We start from the raw sequence: 21,211 nt of genomic DNA on the forward strand, positions 1-21,211 counted from the left end.
GGAGGTGGATTGGCCTCTGCCCTCAACAAACTTCCCTTCATTGTAGCCTGTGCGAGTTACATACAACAAACATCACAGGTATGATGAAGCAGCAAGAGTCTGATGTGCCTGTCTCAAGGGGACATAGAGTGCAGAATGTCACAAAATGAAAACATATAGTATAGGAGACAACACTGATCGGGAAATTCAGAGCAGAGAAATAATCACAAGGAGGAATTGGGCCAAGGAAAGCTTATAAGAGGTGGGTGTTTAACACAGTGTAGTCAAAGAAGTACAACAGAAGGTTTTACTATAAAGTCCAGAGAGCACTAAGTACAGGTCACAGTCCTACTACCACCCCTGCTAGGTACCCCTAGGCAAGGCCCTTCACCTTCTGGGGCATGGCTCTGTTCTCTAGGAACCTAGAGTAGCAACCTCACAACACTTGGAAGGAGGAAGGGCGGCCTTACCATACCCCTCCCCCACCCCAGCCATCCACTTGTTCCAGGTGCTTCCAGCAGGTGATTTCTCAGACACCCTAAGCCAGGAATAAAGAGGAAGGTTAACCTTGCCTCCCCATGCTTGGCAGATGTGTGGAGAGAACTCCCGTTCAGTAGTTTTGTGGGTTTTGTTTTGCTTTTGATGGGATCGGATGGTTCATTTCCAAACACAGACAGAACTATGTCACATTTAAGAGCAAGGGCCTTAAATTCCGGATCTGCCTCTTGTCCCCTGGGTGACCTTCGACAATTTATTCTACCTAGGCCTCAGTCTGTTACCTAAAAATTTAGGATAAAGATACGTACCTCATAGGGATGTGGTGGGATTAAAGGATAATAATGTACACAAGTCCCAGAGCACAGTGCTGGGCACACAGTAGCTGGTTAATGAAAGAAACCTGTTGATCCTACGAGTGCTATTGTTATTAATAACACCGAAGAGAAGCAGTGGACGCACAAACGGCGGTCCCCTCCTCCCCCAAACTCTGCCAGGCAGAAAGCCTGCCTCCCAGAACTTAAAGGGACATTGGATGGGTGGAACCTAGAAAGGGTGGGATCCCGGGGTCCGTCGCGTTGGCGGAGGCGGGGAGAGCTGGGGTGGGTCGCTGTCGCCGGCCACAAGAAGGGCCTAGTGACCCCAATCCCGGCAGGGCCAGAACCCGAAAAGAGAGCCTGCTCTCCAGCCCCCAGCGCCTGGGGGGGCCGACTCCGAGGCGGGAGCGAGGGGAAAAGAGGAGGGGCGACTGGGGGAATTTCCCCGCCTCTCTCCCTCCTTCCATAAATCACCGCAGCCGCGGTGGCGGCCGCGCCGGGAAGTGCACGGAGCCGGAGTGCAGCGTGGTGGCACCAGACACCTCCCTTTCCCCCCGCCGCTTTCTTTCTTTCTCTCACTCAGTCTCCCCTCCGTTTTTTTTTTTTTGTTTTTTTTTTTTTAAGCCTTCCTCTCTCCCTCCTCGCTCGGGTGGCTGCTGCAGCCTCGCAGCCGAGCGCCGCTCCTCCTCTGCCGGTGCCGCCGCCCGCCCGCCCTCGCCGCCTCCGCCTCGCCGCGACTTGGGAGAAGCGAAAGCTCCACGGCTCCGACTGTCAGCCCCGCGGCCCGCGCACCCGGTGCGAGCGCCGCCACCCTCCGAGACGCTCGCCGCACCGCGGGGGCCGCGCCGGCGCCGGGGTCCCTGGGAGCGAACGGGCGGCCGTTTCCTCTCCCGCCCGCCGCCGGAGCCCGGCGATGGTGGCCGCCCGCGCTCCCGCGCTGTAGCCGGGCGCCCCCTAAGTTTGGGAGTCGCCGCCGCCGCCGCGGCGCGCAGAGGCGCCTGAAGAAGGGCAAGAAAGTTTTGCGGGGTGCGCCGAGCGGGCCCTGGGCGCACGTCTCGTTGCTCCCTCCCCGCTTCTCGGCGCCTTGAGCCCGTCGGCGGGGAGTGGGGGGAGGCAGCATGGCCCGGGAGCCGGAGGAGGAGGAGACGGCGGGGGCGGCCGCCCTGGCCCGCCGCTGCCGGGGCTCGTCCGGCCCGGCCGGGGCCGGGGCGCGGCGGCCGCCCCTCTGGCTGTTCTGCCTGGGCGCGTGCTGGCTGCTGGGCGCCGTGGCCGACGCCGACTTCTCCATCCTGGAAGAAGCGCAAGTGCTGGCAAGCCAGATGCGGAGGCTGGCGGCCGAGGAACTGGGGGTCGTCACCATGCAGGTAAGTGGCCCCTTTTGCGCCCCCCCGAACTTGCCAGGCATCCTGCCCCTCTCCTATGCGCAGAGTCCGGTCCCGTTCCCCAGTACAGGTCCCACTGGCCAGGCAGACCTCTCTGGCATATACGGAGCCCCCTTTTCCGCGAGACAGCTTTGCCCTCTGCACAGACCCCCTCCCTCTCCGACTACACACCAACTCTTCCATGCACACAGGTACTCTCCCTTTCTCTTCCGCAGAGGCTCCTGCCCCTTGCGCGGAACCCTCTTTATCCCCCCTTTACACCCCTCCCCCCGCAGCTCCTTTATCTTAACAAGGAATCTGCGGTTCCCTCGAATCTCCTTTCCTAATTTGCACGTAGTTTCCCCCGCAGTCTTGTTTTCACCCCGCCACCCCTGCAAACTCCCCTTTGCTCTTTGTGTACCCATCCCGGGGCAGACGGCCCCGCCTGGCTCGGACGATTTTCCTCCCCTACCCCACCCCCTTGACCACCTCCCTGTGTCCCCCAGACCGAGGCGCACGGATGGGCGCCGGAAAGGAAGGCACCACCACAGCGTGCCCAGCTGCTCCTGGGCCACCTGGGTCCCGGCGGAGAGGGGCGGGAGGAGTGGACTCTGCGCTCCCTTTCCCCGCCAGGGTGCATTGGGGGAGGGGCTGGCCTTGTAGATTCCCGACTCTGGTCCGGCATGGGGGACTTTTTTATTGCTTTCCGCTGTTGCTGTTGTCCTTTAGCGCCCCGTCCACTGTATTTTTGTTTTGTGTATGCCTTTTCAGGGGAGAAAAACGGGGAAACCGTGAATAAGGTTCCCATTTCTCTAGATTGTTTACCGTGTTGGTCCTCCTCAGTGGAGGAAGGGGCTTATGAAAGGATTGCCGGCGGCGTATAAGGAATCCCGAATGTGTTCCTGATAACAGTAGTAAAAATTGCTAAACAGCAACCACCTGGAGATTCTACCCTGCCATTATTTTATCTTCTTGGTCAGAAAGGCCCGGTCAATTAGGAGAGGTTGAGGTGACATTAAGAGTCTGAAACCTTTGCTATAACATTCTTCCGTAAAATAACCTCATTCCCTTATGCATTCTAGCAATAATGGTGATAAATGTGGTTTCCGAAAGAGCGAAGTTTCCAGGAATGTGATCTTGGAATAGGTTTCTGATTTCTATTCTACTGTGACCACTCTTCCACCTCCCATCGTGGGGAGGTGTTTTGAGTCACTTTGGGATTCAGGTTACCGACGTCTCCCCCACCCCTCTCCCCTCCCGAAAATCTTCTGCCCTACCACGCCTCCTTCCCCCCAAGTCTTCACCTTGGATGATAGTTTTCCTACAGCCACTCCCGCAGACCTTTAACACTGTAGTGGAAAGACGCTGGGGTTTTGTTGTTTTGGTTTGGTTTTTTAGATGAGATTGAGGAGTGGGTGGTTTGCTTGAAAGGTAATTCTGTATATATTTGCAGACACCCGGCCATGAAGTGCAATAGAGTCGGATATTTCCTCATTTGCTTAACAATAGACAAGCTTTTAAGATACATCATTTAGTTGTCCTTTTCTGTGCAGATCTTTCAGGTTCAGATTCCGTTATACTTTTTCCGCATGCGATTTCTTATTTCTGATGGTTGTTGACAGAGTTCTTAGAAGTGAAGTGACTTTTAGAGGAAATGGAACTAAAATGTTAGGAAGGAACTAGGATTCCCCCCCCTCCCCCCCCCCCCCCCAGTGGTGAATGTTTCAGTTCAGAGCACAAACAATTGTGTTTTTGCATAGACACATTTAAGATGTTGCAGTTTTGGGCTGTGTTGGTAAGATTAGTAGGCATTTATCACCTTCACCCCATCACAAGGGCTGGGCTAGAGATCTTAAGTTTCTTCCCCACCCCCTTCCCCATATAAGCTAAGGACTTGGCTTTTTCTAAGATGCTGACAGCAGTTTTACTGTTTCTCACCCGATCCTTGACAAAAGGTGAAATCGGATCCCAACACATTGTCATTCAGGTAGGGATCCAAAGCAAATGTAGTTTTTAAAAGGCTTGCCTGTTGAAAAGGAGACACTTTGGAAAAAAAGCTCTGATCTGTGGGGGGTTTGTGCCCAAATGGCCCTGTATCTCCTCCCAACTGGCCTCTTTCTAGCACCTTTGCAATCTCATTGTGGAAACTGGCCTCCTGGGGACAGGGTTTTGTCTGGCAAAATGTGAAGTGGCTTCTCTCCTTTTTTGAAAGGAGAAGCACATACTGTATTTAAATTCCTCTCCTTGGGCTGTACATTGATCTGCCACTTGCCTCCATCTGGGAAAACTGGGGAAAGAGTCTCTTCTTAATTTTGTTACACTGCCAGCTTTTGTGGGGGGGGGGGATACTTGTAAAATAAAATCTAAGGCAGGCTAGATTTTTGGCCCTTAGTACAAAGCTTTCGAGCCTCATATTTTCCTCTGCAAACCTCTGGGATTTGTTCAGTGGGTCTGAAATGATGGGGGTTTAGTTATTTAAAGTGCAGATTATATAGTCCTCCCTTATGGAATATTGGATTTTATAGCTGTAGAGTTATCCTGGCATTCAGATGTAGGTAGCCTTGTGGGTGTTAGGGTGAGCAAGGTCAGACTTCCATATGCAGATGTGAGGGGGGTGGGGGAAAGGTTCTGTCTCTTTGAGAGAAAAAAAAGATTCCCCCTCTGTTAAGGATGGACTCTTCATTTGACCTTGGCATTTTGAGCTCTGTGCAGAGCACTGCTTTCAGGAGAGCACCTTATTGATGAGAAAGTTTCTGTACGTCAGTTTATACGTAAAAAGCCCATTTTCAGACTTCTAAATCCTTTCTGCTGCAGAAATTCTCCAAAGACAATTTGCCTGTTGCAGCATTTCAAATGGCAGCACATGCGGCACACAGAAGGTTGCAAGGGCTAATTTCACAAAAACAAAAACCAGGCCTTCCTGCAGCACTGTCGTTTCCCATGCACAGGTTTTGTTTTCTGTGCTTGGAAATCAAGACGGTTTGAAAAGCTCTCCTAAAGATTTTCTTGCAAAGGTTTTCTCATGGAGGCTGCCTCCTCGTGGCTTTTTTTTTTTTCCTTTTTTGTCCTTTGTTTTTAGTAACAAAATTAAAAAAAAAAAAATCTTTAAATGATTTGCACCAATGAATTTTGCCAGGGCCCTGGGAAAGCTGCCACTGAATATTGCCCCCCTCCCCCCTCCCCTCCCCTCCCCTCCCCCACCTGGCAGCCGACCTCCTACTTCATGCGTAAAAGTCAAAAACCTAATCATGGTCTCCTCAGGGGTCTGGTAGAGTGAAACCTTCAACAACATTGAGAGGTGGGGAGCAGAGAGTAGCTGTGGCCAGAAGACTTGTTTCTGCCTATTTAATTCGTGCAAGAAATTTATTTTTTGGTTTGTTTTGGTTTTGGTTTGTTTATTTATTTAATATCAAGCAGTCTTGTGGAGTGGAAAGAACTTTGACATTGAGTGTTTGGAGACCTGGGTTCCAGCCCTGCCACTTATAGGTTGAGTGATCTTTATTTGCAAGTTGGAGGGTGCTGGTTCTTCCTGGAGGTTGGCTCTGTGGACTTGATGGAAATAGTATATGTGAAGGCACTTGTTAATGTGAAGCTATGGCTGGGGATATGTTGGTGGATATGGTGGTTCTTAAATGGAAAAATAGTAATTGAAAAGCTTACTGTGCACAGAACCCTTTGCTAGGTGTTGAGGGGATTTACAAGGAGGTATTCCAGCATTGCCCCTCAGGTTTATAATCTGGAAGAGGAGGGAAGATTGCACAGGTAAAATGGCTTAAATAACCATGTCTGCCTGTTAGAAGGCATATCTGGGTCTGGCAGCCATTTCACCAAGCACTTATAAGGCCCATTTAACATTATATGACAATACAGGCTCTTTAACAGCAAGGGCCTGGCACGTGGCCAGTGTGCCCGCCTTGAAGTTAGCTCTAACACAGCTCTGCTGGGCTGGGCATAGTCACTGTGAACTTGGCAGACACACCAGCAGGTTGGTCAGACAGCTGCTGTTTGGGGCCTGGAAGGGGGCTGGGGAGGGTCCTTCCAGTAGAGGCAGCAGAAGTACCAGAAGCCCAAGCGAGAGCTTCAGCTCCAGTTCAGGCAAGAGCAGCAGCCAGGAAAGATGTGACTTGAGGAACTGAAGGGCTCAACTGGGATGAGGTGCTGGCTGAAAATCTAGAGCAAAGTTGTAAATGAGTGGCTGCTGCTGAAAGTGAGAGGGGAGGCCTCTTTTGTATGCACCAGAACAGCCTTGGAAGTTCATTGTTCATTTTGCATACATTCAGCAAGGGTTGGGCAGGGGGGTGCTTCTATGTGGCCAAGGGCTTTGGTTAGATTTGGCCTGAATACAAGGTGAATAAAGCCTGGTCTGTGGCCTTAAGCTCTGAACTTTTGATGGAAACAGGTACAAAAAGAGGTATAACCCAGGGGGCTGGCAAGCAGCAGTAGAATGCAGTGGGTGGTGTGGTGGTGGAACCCGGAGCAGGGCATTATGGGAGGATAAGGAGGGCTGCCCAAGCCCATGTGGGGAGGTCTGTCCTGGAAGTTGGTTACTCCTTCCTCCGTTTTTTCAGTGAACTGTGAACACAGCCCTGGAAGCAGCAGCAGCCTCAAACCCAAAGTCTGACCAAATCAGTAGTTGATTGAACATTTCTAATCCCCTTTGGCGGCACTGGACAAAATAGTATATCTTCAAGCCCTTGGTAGGGATGTGGCTGTGACTCTTGTACTTCTTCACATGGCCTCAAGTCTTCTGTCCATGGCCATCACTCTGGGGCTTTTGTGGTTATGCACACCAACATCTTGGTAGCTCTATTGTAAGTGCATGCTGATTTGCAGTTAGGTTTAGGTAAGGTTTGTCTTTTCTCCTAAATCAGATCTAGCATACTAGGAATGGCATGTTTTAGGATAATTTGTGTACTGAAGCAATATTGAATGTGTTAGGGGTGATTCCCCCTCCCCCATATTTGCAAAAAATGTGATTTTATTCTGTACCCTGTATACAATGTAAGTCCTAGTGGGAAAAATTGCTGCCTTGCTCTCTTCTGAAATAAAGTATTTGGAGCAGAAGAAAATTGCCCATTGATGGATAACTCTCAGTTGAACTTGGTAAGAGTGAGCCAAAGAAAAGCATGTTGAATGACTTCTGGTGGACTCTCCCTGTTGTGCTTCATACTCCCTCCACTTCCTCTCCACTAATACCTGTCTTAGTTGGCATTGGCGCCTGTGCTTCTGTTTTCTCTGCCAGTCCTGCTGGAGTCTGGAGGTGTCTGGGGGAGGGGAAGGAGATGGGTTTCACACTTTGTAACTTGGTGCTATTTCTGGTTGCTGCTTGAGGAGTTCCTTCCTTGAGCTTAAGTGGATGAGCAGACAGGAACCTGGAAGAACTCTGGAAGTTGGGTATTATGTGCAGTGGGATTTACTTTGGAACTCCTTGGACCGGGTGTAAGAATACTGAAATTCAAAATAGGAAGGGACAACAGAGGCAACAATTTTGACACAGCTAAGTTATTAACTGTTAACTTCCAGCATCTTGTTAAAATTGCTCTGAATGTTAGGGTCTTTCGGGCTTGACTGTGTTAATGAAGGGGAATAGATTTTAAAAGATAAGTGTCTAGCACAAGGTCCAATGTAGCAGTAGTCAGTAAGCAGAAGTATGGGACGATCTTTTTAGTGCCAGGGCACGGAACCTAGAAGGCAGTGAACAGCTCCTGAATCCTGAATAAAATAAAAATCAAATCTTTAGAACCTGCAGATTTCAGTGTGGTCAGTCCTTTGTTCCGGGGTTTACTGAAGTGAGGTGCACAGACCTAGGGATATGGTGCAAAACCATCCTTGGGGTTTATGGAGAAAATATTAACCCTGTCGTTAATAGTCGATGTTTACTTTTCTTTTTAACGTTTATTTATTTTGAGAGAGAGAGAGCAAGCAGGGATGGGCAGAGAATGGCAGACACAGAATCCCAAGCAGGCTCTGCACGGTCAGTGAGGAGCCCCGCACAGAGCTTGAACTCCTGAACCGTGAGATCATGACCCAAGCCGAAGTCGAACGCTTAACCAAATGAGCCACCCAGATGTCCCATCAATATTGACTTTAAAATTTTTCATTACAAAGATTTGGAGGGGGAAAAATAATAGTATAACAATACTCATGTACCCTTCACTGGCTTACACCAGCTTAAACAGCAGCTCCTGGTCAGGCCACTTTTATCTCTGCCTGTGCCAAAATAACTGGAGAATATTTTGAAGCAAAGTCCAAATATCCCCTAATTTCATCCATAATATTTTAAATTGCATCCTTAATTTCTATATTTTAAAATGTTTTGTAATATACATAATGGTATACTACTATGTTGAGCTTATAATCTACAAATAAAGACAACTATTTGGAGGGTATAAACTTATTTTATGGTGACATGCCTGAGTTTTTGACCAAAACCATTGCTGTGTCCCCCTAGCTCTTTATAAATAGCCTGTATCTTTCCCTGGCAACCTCTATAGTCTTCTGGAAGTCCTGTGCAAGCTTCTTTTGGGGTGAGGGGACTCCTCTGGGACCTTTCCCCCCACTTTCTTACACAAGCTGTTTGGCCCCGTTTTTCCTGTCTGGCTTTCTGCACAAGGCTGTGAGGATCCTTGCTTTCTTTGTGGCCTCTGTATATTGTCTATGCATATGTATTTGACTGATGGATTATGGACCACATCTTCTCCTTACTCCTGTTCTCTCCCCCTTCCAGAGGAGGCCAGAGTGAGAAAGGGACAGGCAAGATAAGCTGTAAGTGGGAGAGAGGGGAAAGTTGAAGAGGAAAAGGTGGACTGTATACATATTTGTCTTCTGAAGAGCCTGTCCGTAAATATTCACTGGGTGTCTCGGTGAAGAATTGGAGACTGGGAGAGTGTAGGAGAGGCAAAGAACACCCAGTGCTTTCTGTCTGAGAGCTCCTGTATTTTCAGGGAGACTAAACCAGTTTGTTTCTTTTCTCTCCTCTTCTCTCCTCTTCTCTCCTCTTCTCTCCTCTTCTCTCCTCTTCTCTCCTCTTCTCTCCTCTTCTCTCCTCTCCTCTCCTCTCCTCTCCTCTCCTCTCCTCTCCTCTTCTTTTCTCTTTTTTCTCTTTTCTCTTTTTTCTCTTCTTTTCTCTTTTTTCTCTTTTCTCTTTTTTCTCTTCTTTTCTCTTTTCTCTTCTTTTCTCTTTTCTCTTCTTTTCTCTTTTCTCTTCTTTTCTCTTTTCTCTTTTCTCTCTTCTCTTTTCTCTCTTCTCTTTTCTCTCTTCTCTTCTCTTTTCTCTCTCTTCTCTTCTCTTTTCTCTCTCTTCTCTTCTCTTTTCTCTCTCTTCTCTTCTCTTTTCTCTCTTCTCTTCTCTTTTCTCTCTTTTTTCTCTCTTCTCTTTTCTCTCTTCTCTTCTCTTTTCTCTCTTCTCTTCTCTTTTCTCTCTTCTCTTTTCTCTCTTCTCTTCTCTTTTCTCTCTCTTCTCTTCTCTTTTCTCTCTCTTCTCTTTTCTCTCTCTTCTCTTCTCTTTTCTCTCTTCTCTTCTCTTTTCTCTCTTCTCTTCTCTTTTCTCTCTTCTCTTCTCTTTTCTCTCTCTTCTCTTCTCTTTTCTCTCTCTTCTCTTCTCTTTTCTCTCCTCTTCTCTTTTCTCTCTCTTCTCTTCTCTTTTCTCTCTCTTCTCTTCTCTTTTCTCTCTCTTCTCTTCTCTTTTCTCTCTCTTCTCTTTTCTCTCTTCTCTTTTCTCTTCTCTTCTCCCTTCTTTTTTCATTTACATCCAAATTAGTTAGCATATAGTGCAACAATGATTTCAGGAGTAGATTCCTTAATGCCCCTTACCCATTTAGCTCATCCCCCCCCCCACAACCCCTCCAGTAACCCTCAGTTTGTTCTCCATATTTATGAGTCTCTTCTGTTTTGTCCCCCTCCCTGTTTTTATATTATTTTTGCTTCCCTTCCCTTATGTTCATCTGAGACTAAACTGGTTTCTATGGGTCAAGACAGGATAGAAAGAAACGTTGGAGTATGGGATCTAGATCACACCTGGGGTAGGGAATGGAGAATGGTGTTGGCCCTTGTCAACTGAAGGGTAGTACTCTCCTCCAGTTGTTGCCCGAGTGGCAGTAGTAGTGTGGGTCCAGTGTTGCCACATGACTGCTTTTCAGGAGAGGGTGGATATCTGGTTTTCAGATGAAACTCAAGATTCTTAAAAGTGTGGGCAACTAATTCAGATGTAAGCAAAACAAACACAAAAACTGTGTGGGCCAAACCAACCATGTCTGTGGGCTGGATTAGGCCAGAGGCCACTGATTTGCAGTCCAGGATTAAAATTAATCAGTGGGCTCCAGGAGGTAAAAATCAGTGCTTTATATAAAGGTTATAGGGAAACCACTTTCCGTATAAAAGGAAGGAAAACTTTCTGATAGAAAAGTTCTAAATTGGATTGCTTTGGGAGGTGAACTCTGTTATAATTAAGTAGTTATTGAATGTTTGGTGTCAGGTACTGGGTTACGTCTGAGGTCTCCATCAGTTAATTTCTGATCCAGTGAGTGAGAAAGGGGTTTCCAGATGCTTGGGGAAAGGATGTCAGGGATGTTAATGTATTTGGGGGTGGAGAGGGATTCTGGAAGGCTTCCCAGAAAAGGTGGAATGAATGAGTTGGTTAGTCAAAGAGTGGAGTTTTCAGAAGGCTCTTTTGTGATGGCACCTTTGAGGAATGGAAAGCTGGCACTAAGGTTTGGAGTTAGGAAAGCCAGAGGGAAGGAAGGGTGCAGGAAGAGGTCAGAGAAGTAGAGGCCAGGTTGTGGGATCCTTGGATCCTTCATGTCAGTCAAGACTTTTTATATGGCAGATAACACCCAGTTACATTGGCTGAACAAGAAAGGTGCTACTGCCTTAAGCAGTTGAACAGCCTGGGCAGTCTTTGGGCAGTGCTAGATTAAGGCTCAAACCATGTGGCCAGTAGAGTTTCTCTGTCTGCACGCTTATGTTTTTTTGTTTTGTTTTGTTTTAATTTACATCCAAATTAGTTAGCATATAGTGCAACAATGATTTCAGGAGTAGATTCCTTAGTGCCCTTTACCCGTTTAGCCCACCCCACCTCCCACCACCCCTCCAGTAACCCTCAGTTTGTTCTCCATATTTATGAGTCTGTTTTGTCCCCCTTCCTGTTTTTATATTATTTTTGTTTCCCTTCCCTTATGTTCATCTGTTTTGTCTCTTAAAGTCCTCACATGAGTGAAGTCATGATATTTGTCTTTCTCTGACCGGCTAATTTCACTTAGCATAATACCCTCCAGTTCCATCCACGTAGTTGCAAATGAAAATGTTTCATTCTTTTTGATTGCCGAGTAATACTCCACTGTGTGTGTGTGTGTGTGTGTGTGTGTGTGTGTGTGTGTGTGTGTGTGTCTATATATATATACACACACACACACACACACACACATACCATGCATGCTTACTTTCTTAAATAGGTTCTCCCCTTTGTTTCAACATGGTGGGCAGTTGGGAACTTGCTGCTTGTGCCTGAGTCTCCTATATTTGGAGATGTGCTCTAGGGGAAAAGAACTAGGAACCTGGAGAAAGCTTGCCATCTAGAAAACTCAGCTGAAGTGACTTAGGATTTAGACACCAGCTGCCGAGGCCTGCTCCATAACTAGGTTCTGCCTCCCTGAGTCCGGTTCAGGGACGGCCTGCTTTGTGGTCTCCCTACTTCTGGCTGGAAGGCAGGCTGTCTGGCTTTACACTGTGGTCTTGTGGTCTGCCCTCAGGGGTTGTACAAATCCAGGCTCAGAAGGCCTGCCCTTGGCATACCTTTTCTCCCTGACCTTTCAACTCCTCAGATCACTGGGCGCCAAGAGGACTGGGAAGGACCAGAGAGAGCATCACATCTGCATCCCTTCTTTTACAGATGAGAAACTGAGGCCCAGTGGGAGAAGTGGCTCTCTGGAGATCAGACCCAGGAGTAAGTGGTAGACTTAAAACTCAAGTCCTGGGGGCGCCCGGGTGGCTCAGTTGGTTAAGTGTCCAACTTCAGCTCATGTCATGATCCCATGGTTGATGGGTTCGAGCCCCGCATTGGGCTCTGTGCGGACAGCTCAGAGCCTGGAGCCTGCTTCGGATTCTGTGTCTCCTCTCTCTGCCCCTCCCCTGCTTATGCGTGCTCGCTCTCTCTCTCTCTCTCTCTCTCAAAAATAAATAAAAACCAAACAAACTCAAGTGCTGGTCTTAGGACTCTTGTTTTTTGACACTTTGCACAATACTGTCCTGTGGGGGCTCCATTTTTCCAAGAGATTTTGCCTTAAAATATAAAAGAAATTTAAAGGTATTTATATTCTTTAGGGAAAAGAAGGTTTGGCTTAGTTTTTTTTTTTTTTTTTTTTTTTTTCCCCTTTATGGATGAGAAGGTAAAGTTGATAGTCTACTTTGACAGCTGACTGGGTTTTTGTTTTTTTTTGTTTGTTGTTAAGCTGTTATTAAAATATCTAGAAGTCAGTGAGCCACAGATGAAACCTAAAGATTCTGAGACTTACTATAATATTGTTAGTTTTTTTTTAAGAGCAAATTTAAATGGTCAGTTATTTATAATTGTGAACTGTGCCACCACCAATCTTTTTATTAGAAAAATAAAGCATAAAAAGAAAACCAAACTTTAAGGGAGGAACCCTTGGTTTTTTGGGTTTTGTTTATGTAAAGGCTACAGAAGGAAATTCCACCTGTAATTTTCAGGCAGAATTCTATTTTGGACCTCTAGAACTTGTATCTCCCTAGTCATTAGGAGTATGAAGTTCCCCCCGCCCCACGTCCCCCACTTTGTTCTGAGTTCAAAAGGAGTTTTCCTCTCCAGATTTACAGTCAAATGATTTGAGTTAATTTACAGTTAGAAAAATTCCAATCCCTAAATACCAGAGTGGATCCACTGTAAAGCAACGTATGGTCCATATTTCCCTGGAAATAGTGTGTTTTATTGTAATTGTAGAGGAGAAGCCAGTGGGTAAATTGTTATCTGTTGTGTGTGATAACATCTTGATTCTCTTCCAACCATAACAGTTATTTTAAAGACTCTGTGCAAGCCCAAGACTATAGCACTTCCCCCCCCCACCCCCGATTCCCCTTGGATATTTTTTAAGTTTTATTTTTGCGTGGAGTACTAAAAAAGAAAATACTTTGAGGCCCTGGTGGAAGGGCAGTGAAAATCGGGAAGCCAGTGAGAATGAATCTGAATTTTTAATTAGGCTTTGAGTTGTGTCTTCAAAGTGTAGAGACATCATTAGTGATGTAAGTCTTGTTGCGTTAGCAGAGACTGACATTTTACTTCAAACGTGGCGAGTGCAGCTGTCCTGTGCAGATAAAAGTTGCCAAGTGCGGAATAGCAAGGTGGATTGGTAGATAATTAGCTGTCCCACATTACTGCAGTGTGGAAGAAGCCTGCCAGTCATGGGCAGGAAGAAGGAATTATTAGTGGGAGAAAATCCAAGTGTGTCATAAAGCAATTTGGAATCACTTCAGCTGTGGCAGAGCTGATAAGGCGTATGTTAAGGAAACAAGACAAACTGAGTCTAGTATGTGGCCAACTTTTTTTCTTTTCTTTCTCTTCAATTCAAAAGAGGAATGGCTGGAAATGAATGATCCGTACATACAGTGAAGTACAGATTCTTCAATCTGTCCTGACTCCATGTATGAAATAGTTAACCAACTTAAAATAGTCTCCGTATTTTCACGTATCTTGAAAATAAAGTGAGGATTCTATACAGGAAAAAAAAATATCACAGGGATGCCGTAAAGCCTTGACGATAACTGTGCTGTGTCTAACCCTGAAAAGATAATTTGAAGAAGAAATTTTGAAGTCCATCACCTCTCTACTAAAAAGGTTATAATATTTATAAGTGATTTGAGGATATATTGCCTTACTGGTAGAATATGTGAGTGTATTTAAATATTCATAAAAGTTTTTCTGTGATCATCACATTCTTCCCTAGGAAATAAGAGCTAGAGAAAGTTTTGTTGGCTTTCTTGTCTGTCTTCAATTATTTGCTAACTTGAGTGAAACTGTATGGGATGTTTTTGTCCATTTGGATTGCTCCCTGCACTCCTGCCAGGATACCGAACTCCTTTTGTCCTAATTTCACCCACTTTTATTGGATTGGCTTTCTCCAAAGCCAAGGCCTCTCTTGGCAGCCCAGAAGTAGGAGGTGCTGAGGTGGGAGTATGTGCTGTGTTCTGCTTGGATAGTGTCCCCCCCCTGAATGAGTTCTACCCCTGGCCACTGTGGGAGACAGACCATTTTTTGCTCTTTGCTTCTTATCCTCTTTTATCACTAGGGGAGTGTCACTGGATTGTTGCTGCCCTGGGTGGTTTTGAAGAAAGCCTGGAGAATTGAAGTTTTTGGCAATCTTGGCTCTTGGATCCAGAGTTGATTTCATTGACTGCCACCCCCCCCCACCCCCCCCCCCCCCGGTGAAATGGGGATATTTGCCCCTCTGTAGTCTTGGGGCAGGAGGTAGGGGACATGTGACAGGCGACCAGACTTTGTGCTGATTGTGAACCAGTCAGTCATATTTGTTATGGGTTAAGATCCCTGGAGATCGTGTAAATTTATGACCATCAAGGAAGCCTGGACTTTTTTTTTTTTTTTTTTTGCATACATGTATATTGAGATAATAAATGTGGGCAAGAATTGCAAACAGTAAAGCTTTGTACAGGTGTGAGTTATTAGAGCATGAACTCCCATAAAAAAACACCCAGATCTATTCATCTCTATAGTCCTTGTATGAGTTAGCACTGTCTCTGGCACATGGTGAGGACTCAAAAAATGTCTGGACTACAGAAACTCAGTAGCCAGCTTTAAACACACTTCATAACATTCTCATGTTTAGCTACTATGTTTCATGTGTCAATTTCATTACTTAAGGCTTACAGTGAAATGTCTTGAGCCTTTACTTACTAAAGATTCAAAATGTTTGAGATTAGTGAAAGTGTCTAGAGAGTATCAAGCACCTTAGGACTCTAAGTATGGATTGGTTCTGATGTGTAATTTCTTCATGTGAGAGAAAGTGGAGAATATATTGAATATAGGAATATATAGAAAAATATGTGTACTTGTGGATTATGTACTTAGAGCTACTTTATCCTAGAGGCTAGAGTTTATTAATTTGCTTAACAACTTTTTATTGAGCATGTATTATATGCCAGGTACTATGCTTGGATTTCAGTTTGTGATCTAAAAAAGACACACAAGCCCTACTCTCATGGAGTATACCACCTACTAGGGGAAATAGACATTAAGGAAATGATCATGTAAGTAAATACAAACTATAAAATTTTGAATAGCATTAGAACAAAACAGGGGCTATTCCAAAAATTACCAGGGAGGTCTTCTGAAAATCTTTTGGGGGGGAAAAAGTTAGAATATTCCTCCTCTGCTTTGGACTCTCTAAAGGTTCCTGTCTGACTCAGCCTAAAACCCCAATTATAGTGGCCTTCACAGCCAGATGTGACTTAGTCCCTGGTATCTTTGTGGCCTTCCCTCACCCCACCGAGCTCCCACCTTCCCCCCACACACATAACAAGGTTCCTCCAGCCCTCCAAGCACACACCTGCCCCAGAGCCTTTAAGCTTGCTGTTCCTGTTCCCTCTGCCTGGGAATAGCAGGAAGCTCTCCCTGGTCACCTTTAACAGTACCCTGCCTTGCGTCTCACTCTGTCTCCTAACTTTGTTTACTTTATTGTAACCTAACCTCCCACACGTAGCTTTTTGTATCGTTCACTTCTGTTTTCATGTGGAACGGTGCTTGGTACTTAGAATCACTCAATAAATACTTACTGGACAAGGGTGAGTGGGAATGACAACTGGGCTGGGTGGTATGGGAAAGAATCTGAGGAGGGCAAGTAGAAAGGAGGGAGAGCCAATCGGAGGCTTGCAAAAGGAGCCAATCAGGGGAGGAGTTGGGAGCTGCAGAAGGGAGAATGAGAATCAAGGGAGAGGTTGATGCAGTTGTGGGAAGGTAGGGGGGTAGAGGAGACTTGCAATCCCAACGGAGGGAGGAGCCTACATCTAGGTCTTGAGAGGCAGGACTTTGGCGTACTTGAAGAAAGAAATCAAGCCAGGGGCCTACTTAGCATGCTTGCAGAAGGGTGATACAAGTGAAGAATTTGGGTTCTTATTCCTCATTAACGCAAGTGTAGTTGTTTCCCACTGACTCTTTGGTCATGGCTTTCCTGATAAGGACTCATTGGAAGGGTGGGGTTGCAGGGTTAAAGACCCTGGATATGTAGAGGTCTGCAAATGGGAAAATCTGTGGTTGGCCATCTGTTTTTTCCAACTGAGGGAGAGGAGAGAGAAGGGAGACAGCAGCTTTATCCAGATACATCATGGAGAAAAATTTTAATGTCAATTCGTTGTCCTTTATAATTTAAAAAAATACGCATGCTTCCTATATTTTTGGCCAAAACAGACAACTTTAGAGTCCACTCTGAATACAGTAATGAAATACCGTATTAATGATGCAGATGTACTTTAACCCCCAATTGCATTACCGTTTAGTTACATATGGAAAATGTAATCATTTTCTTTTCTCCCTGCAAACAGTAATGATCATTTCTTTCAGAAAGTGTATTTAGGGGCACCTGGGTGGCTAAGTTGAAGTGTCAGCTTCAGCTCAGGCTGTTATCTCATGGTTCAGGAGTTCAAGGTCTGTGTCAGGCTCTGTGCTGACAGCTCAGAGCCTGGAAACTGCTTTGGATTCTCTGTACCCCTCTCTGTCTACCCCTGCCCTGCTTGTGCTCTCTTTCTTTCTCTCTCTTGCCCAGAAATAAACATTAAAACAAATAAAAAGTGTATTTACTCAGAGGAAAAAGTGAGCTGGAAAGGGACAGAGAGAAAGAGAGAAAGAAAGAATCCCAAGCAGGCTCCACACTGCTGGTGCAGAGCCCATTGTGGGGCTTTGAACTCACAAACTGCGAGATCATGACCTGAACTGAAATCTAGAGTTGGACACTTAACCAACTGAGCCACCCAGGCACCCTAGTAATAATCGTTTTTTAATGTGTGGCTTTGACATTTTACAACCAGATCTTTCAGATACATCAAGTATTTTCTCAGGTTGTTTTTAAAAATGTGGTAAAGCATACATAACATTAAATTTCCTATTTGAACCATTTTTAATTGTTTGGTTCTGGGCATTAAGTATTTTTATTGTTGTGTGACTATTACCGTCATCAGTCTCCAGAACTTTTTCCATCTACCCTGGCTGAAACTCTGTAACCCATTTAACAACTCCTTTTCCTCTCTCCCCTGGCCCCTCACTACCACTATTAATTTCTTTCTCTATCAATATGACTGCTCTAGATACCTCCTGTAAGTGGTGGAATCATATAATATTTGTCCTTTTGTGAGTGGCTTTATTTACCATAATGTCTTCCAGGTTCACCCATGTTATAGCATGAATCACAATTCGCATCCTTTTTAAGGTTGAATGGTTATCCATTGTATGTATATGCTACATTTTGTCCATTAATCCACCAGTGGACCCTTGGGTTATTTCTACCTTTTGGCTGCTGTAAATCATGCTTCTGTAAACATGGGTGTACAAAGGAGTCCCTGCTTTCAATTCTTTTGAGTATATACCTAGAAGTGGAATGGCTCGATCATAGGATACTTCTGTTTAATATTTTAAGTTTTATTTATTTATTTTGATAGAGAGTGAGCATGTGTGTGCATGACTAGGGGAAGAGCAGAGAGAGTGAGAATCCCAAGCAGGCTTCCTGCTGTCAGCATGGAAACTGACGCAGGGCTCGATCTCATGAATGGTGAGACCATGACCAGAACTGAAATCAAGAGTCTGATGCCTAACCAAGTGACCCCCCCAGGCACCCCCTCTGTTTATTTATGGTCCTATTAGTTTCCATAGTAGCTGACGTTTTTATATTCTTACCAGCAATGCACAAGAATTCTAATTTCTCTATATCCTTGCCAAGACTTGCTTATTTTTTTGTAAAATAGTCATCCTAATGGGTGTGAAAATATAATCTTTTTGGTGTAGAGTTCTATGAATTTTGATAAACAAACAGCCCTGCAACTATCACCACAGTCCAAACACAGAACACTTTCATCACCCCCTACAACTCTCTGATGCCTCTCCCTTTGCAGTCAGTCCTCTCTTCACCCCACCTGGAACCCCTGCAAACCACTGGCGTGTTCTCCATCTCTGTAGATTTGTCTTCTCTAGTATGTCCTATAAATGCACTATGATATGCATTTTGAGTCTTAGTTTTTAAATTCAGCATAATTTGAAATTCATCCATGTTGTGTACATGAATAACTCATTCCTTTTTATTGTTGAGTAGAATTCCATTGTGTGTACCAACACCACAGTTTATCTGTTTACCAACTGACAAGATTTGGATTTCTTAAGGTCATAAATCCATAAACATTCCTGCTATAGACATTTGTGTACAAGTTCATGTTTGAACATAAGTATTCACATTTCTGAGGTGGGGGGAGGATTACTGTGTCCTGTATTAAACTTTGTAAGAAACTGCTGGTCTGTTTTCCAGAGGGTCCGTATCATTTCGTTGTCTCCTTAGCAATGCGTGAACATCCTGGTTACTCCAAATCTTCACCAGAACCTGATTGGCTCAGTCATTTTAATGTTAGCCGTGGTTAAAATGTGTGAAGTAATGAATCATGTGGTTTTAATGAACATTTCCCTAATGAATAATGGTGCTGAGCATTTTTCAATATGCCTATTTGCCATTAGTGTGTGTGTGTGTGTATATGTGTGTGTGTATACATATGTGCGTGTGTACATGTATGTGCGTGTACGTGTGTGTATACATGTGTGTGTGTATACGTGTGTGTGTAATATATATTTGAAATACCAAAAATTTGACCATTTTTAAATGGGATTGTTTCCTTATTGTTGATTTTAAAAATAATTTACTGGTTTTATCAATTTGGTAGATTTGTGATTACTGCTGTCTAGTTTTAGAACATTTCTATTACAAAAGTTCCTATGTACCTGTTTGTTATTGACTTTTGAGGTTGTGTTTTATTCAGGCATACTTCTTATTTTCCTCATGAGTGCCAAATTCTGTAAATCTTCTTTTTAAAAAAATTTTTTTAATGTTTTTATTATTGAGAGAGCATGAGCAGGGGAGGGGCAGAGAGAGAGGGAGACCCAGCATCTGAAGCAGGCTCCAGGCTCTGAGCTGTCAGCAGAGCCTGATGCGGGGCTTGAACTCCCAATTGCGAGATCATGACCTGAGCCGAAGCCAGACATTTAACTGACTTGAGCCACCCAGGTCCCCCAGTCCTCTCTTTTTTTTTTTTTTTTTTTAAAGTGACATTGTTCTCACAAGGTATTTGCTTTTATTAAAGAATGATGACCAGGGTTAGAAAGAATAAACCATAATCCAGGATAGATAAAAATCTTTAAAAGAGAATTGTGGATTTTGCAGTTCTTGTTCTCAGCTAGAAACAAAGCCTTACTGAAAAGTTTTGATTAATGTGGCCTATGTAGATTCTTAGATTTAGTCAATTGGTTAGTAACTGTTGATTGCACTCCTGTAGTGTTCCAGCACTGCTTAAGTTATGGGGTACAGTGATGAACAGAACAGAGTCCCTGTCTTTTGAGAGCCTTATGTTCTAGAAGAGGAAGATAGATATTTAAATACGCAATAGTCAAATAAAGGTGACCTTGGACTCTGATTAGTTCTGTGAAGATAAGGTTGGTTAATGTGGGGTTCAAAGGCAGCCTCTTGGAGGAGCTGGTATTTGAGCTGCGGCATGGATGTATTGGGGGCTGCCTGGCAGAAGCTGGGGGAAAGAGAAGGCTCAGGGATGGAGGGGAGAACGAACTTGAGAGGCTAACAGAAGGCTTAGAAGGAAGATAAAAGTGTTGGAAGATGACCAAGGGTAGGATCATTGTGGACACCAGAGAGTTTTCATTTTATTCTGGCCGAAATGGGAAGCCAGAAATGTGTGTAGGATTTTAGGCATGACAGTGACATGGCTGACTTTTGCTTTAGAAATCTCCCCCTGGCTGCTGGGTCTCTGGTTATGTGTATGTGGTGCAGGTGGGAGAAGTGAGCGTATTTATTCTTCCTGGAAATACATCGTACTGTTTGCTTTTGTGATTTCACTTAAATATGATGAAATTGTAGTAGTTGATGTATGTATCAACAAAGGCCCACTGGGTCAACACTATGATTTAAAAGGAAGTAGGACAGCTGCAAGAAAATATAAAAGCAGATCAGACTTATCATGTAGAAAATATGAGACAACATAGTAATCTCGTTCATATTTACAGATACTCTCTGCCAAATGATTAATCATTAAAGGCCATGAGGCCTTAGCTTACCAGCTGGGTGGTTTTAAAAAACAATTTTTTAAAGATTTTATTTTAATAAAAATTTTTAATCTTTATTTTTGAGAGAGAGAGTGAGAGAGACCAACACAGAGTGCAAGTGGGAGAGGGGCACAGGAGAGGGAGACAGAATCCGAAGCAGGCTCCAGGCTCTGAGCTGCCAGCAAACAGCCTGACGCAGGGCTCAAACTACCAGACCATGAGATCATGACCTGAGCCAAAGTTGGAGGCTTAACCAACTGAGCCACCCAGGCGCCCCAACATTTTATTTTTAAGTACTCTCTCCACCCAACATAGGGCTCGAACTCAAAACCCCAAGATCAAGAGTCTCCTGTTATACTGATTGAGCCAGCCAGGGGCCCCAAGTATGTAACTTTTTTCTCCACAGCCTCCATTTTCTCCCTTCATTAGGAGAAAAATACCTGCCTTAAGTCTGGATTGTTGTAAAGGTGGCAATGTACATACGTAATAGATTCAACATCTCTGATTCTGTTAGGATGTTTTCAATTGCAAGTAATGACCCATCCTAACTGAAACCGCTTTTAAAGATAAAGCAAGCTTGTCAGGTTAAATAGCTGGGGGAAAAAAACAGGTGCCTGGGTGGCTCAGTCAGTTGACCATCAGACCCTTGATTTCAGTTCCCACCACGATCTCATGGTTCATGAGTTTGAGCCCCGTGTAAGGTTCTGCGCTGAAAGTGTGGAACCTGCTGTGGATTC

General features: G+C 44.9%; 1 protein-coding gene across 2 annotated transcripts in view; it reads left to right on the top strand.

Moving 5' to 3' along the window:
* Positions 1-1,787: 1,787 nt before the first annotated feature.
* CACHD1 (cache domain containing 1) overlaps positions 1,788-21,211 on the top strand; it is a 210,214-nt gene continuing 190,790 nt past the window's right edge. The window contains exon 1 of one of the 2 annotated variants that reach the window (XM_045477681.1): positions 1,788-2,155. In XM_045477681.1, coding sequence (XP_045333637.1) covers positions 1,910-2,155 — 246 coding nt within the window. In that variant the 5' untranslated portion in view covers positions 1,788-1,909. The remainder of the gene's footprint in view (positions 2,156-21,211) is intronic. The other variant, XM_045477684.1, reaches the window with a different exon arrangement.

This window comes from Leopardus geoffroyi, chromosome C1 (assembly GCF_018350155.1).
Source record: "Leopardus geoffroyi isolate Oge1 chromosome C1, O.geoffroyi_Oge1_pat1.0, whole genome shotgun sequence".
In the NCBI taxonomy this organism is placed as follows: domain Eukaryota; kingdom Metazoa; phylum Chordata; class Mammalia; order Carnivora; family Felidae; genus Leopardus; species Leopardus geoffroyi.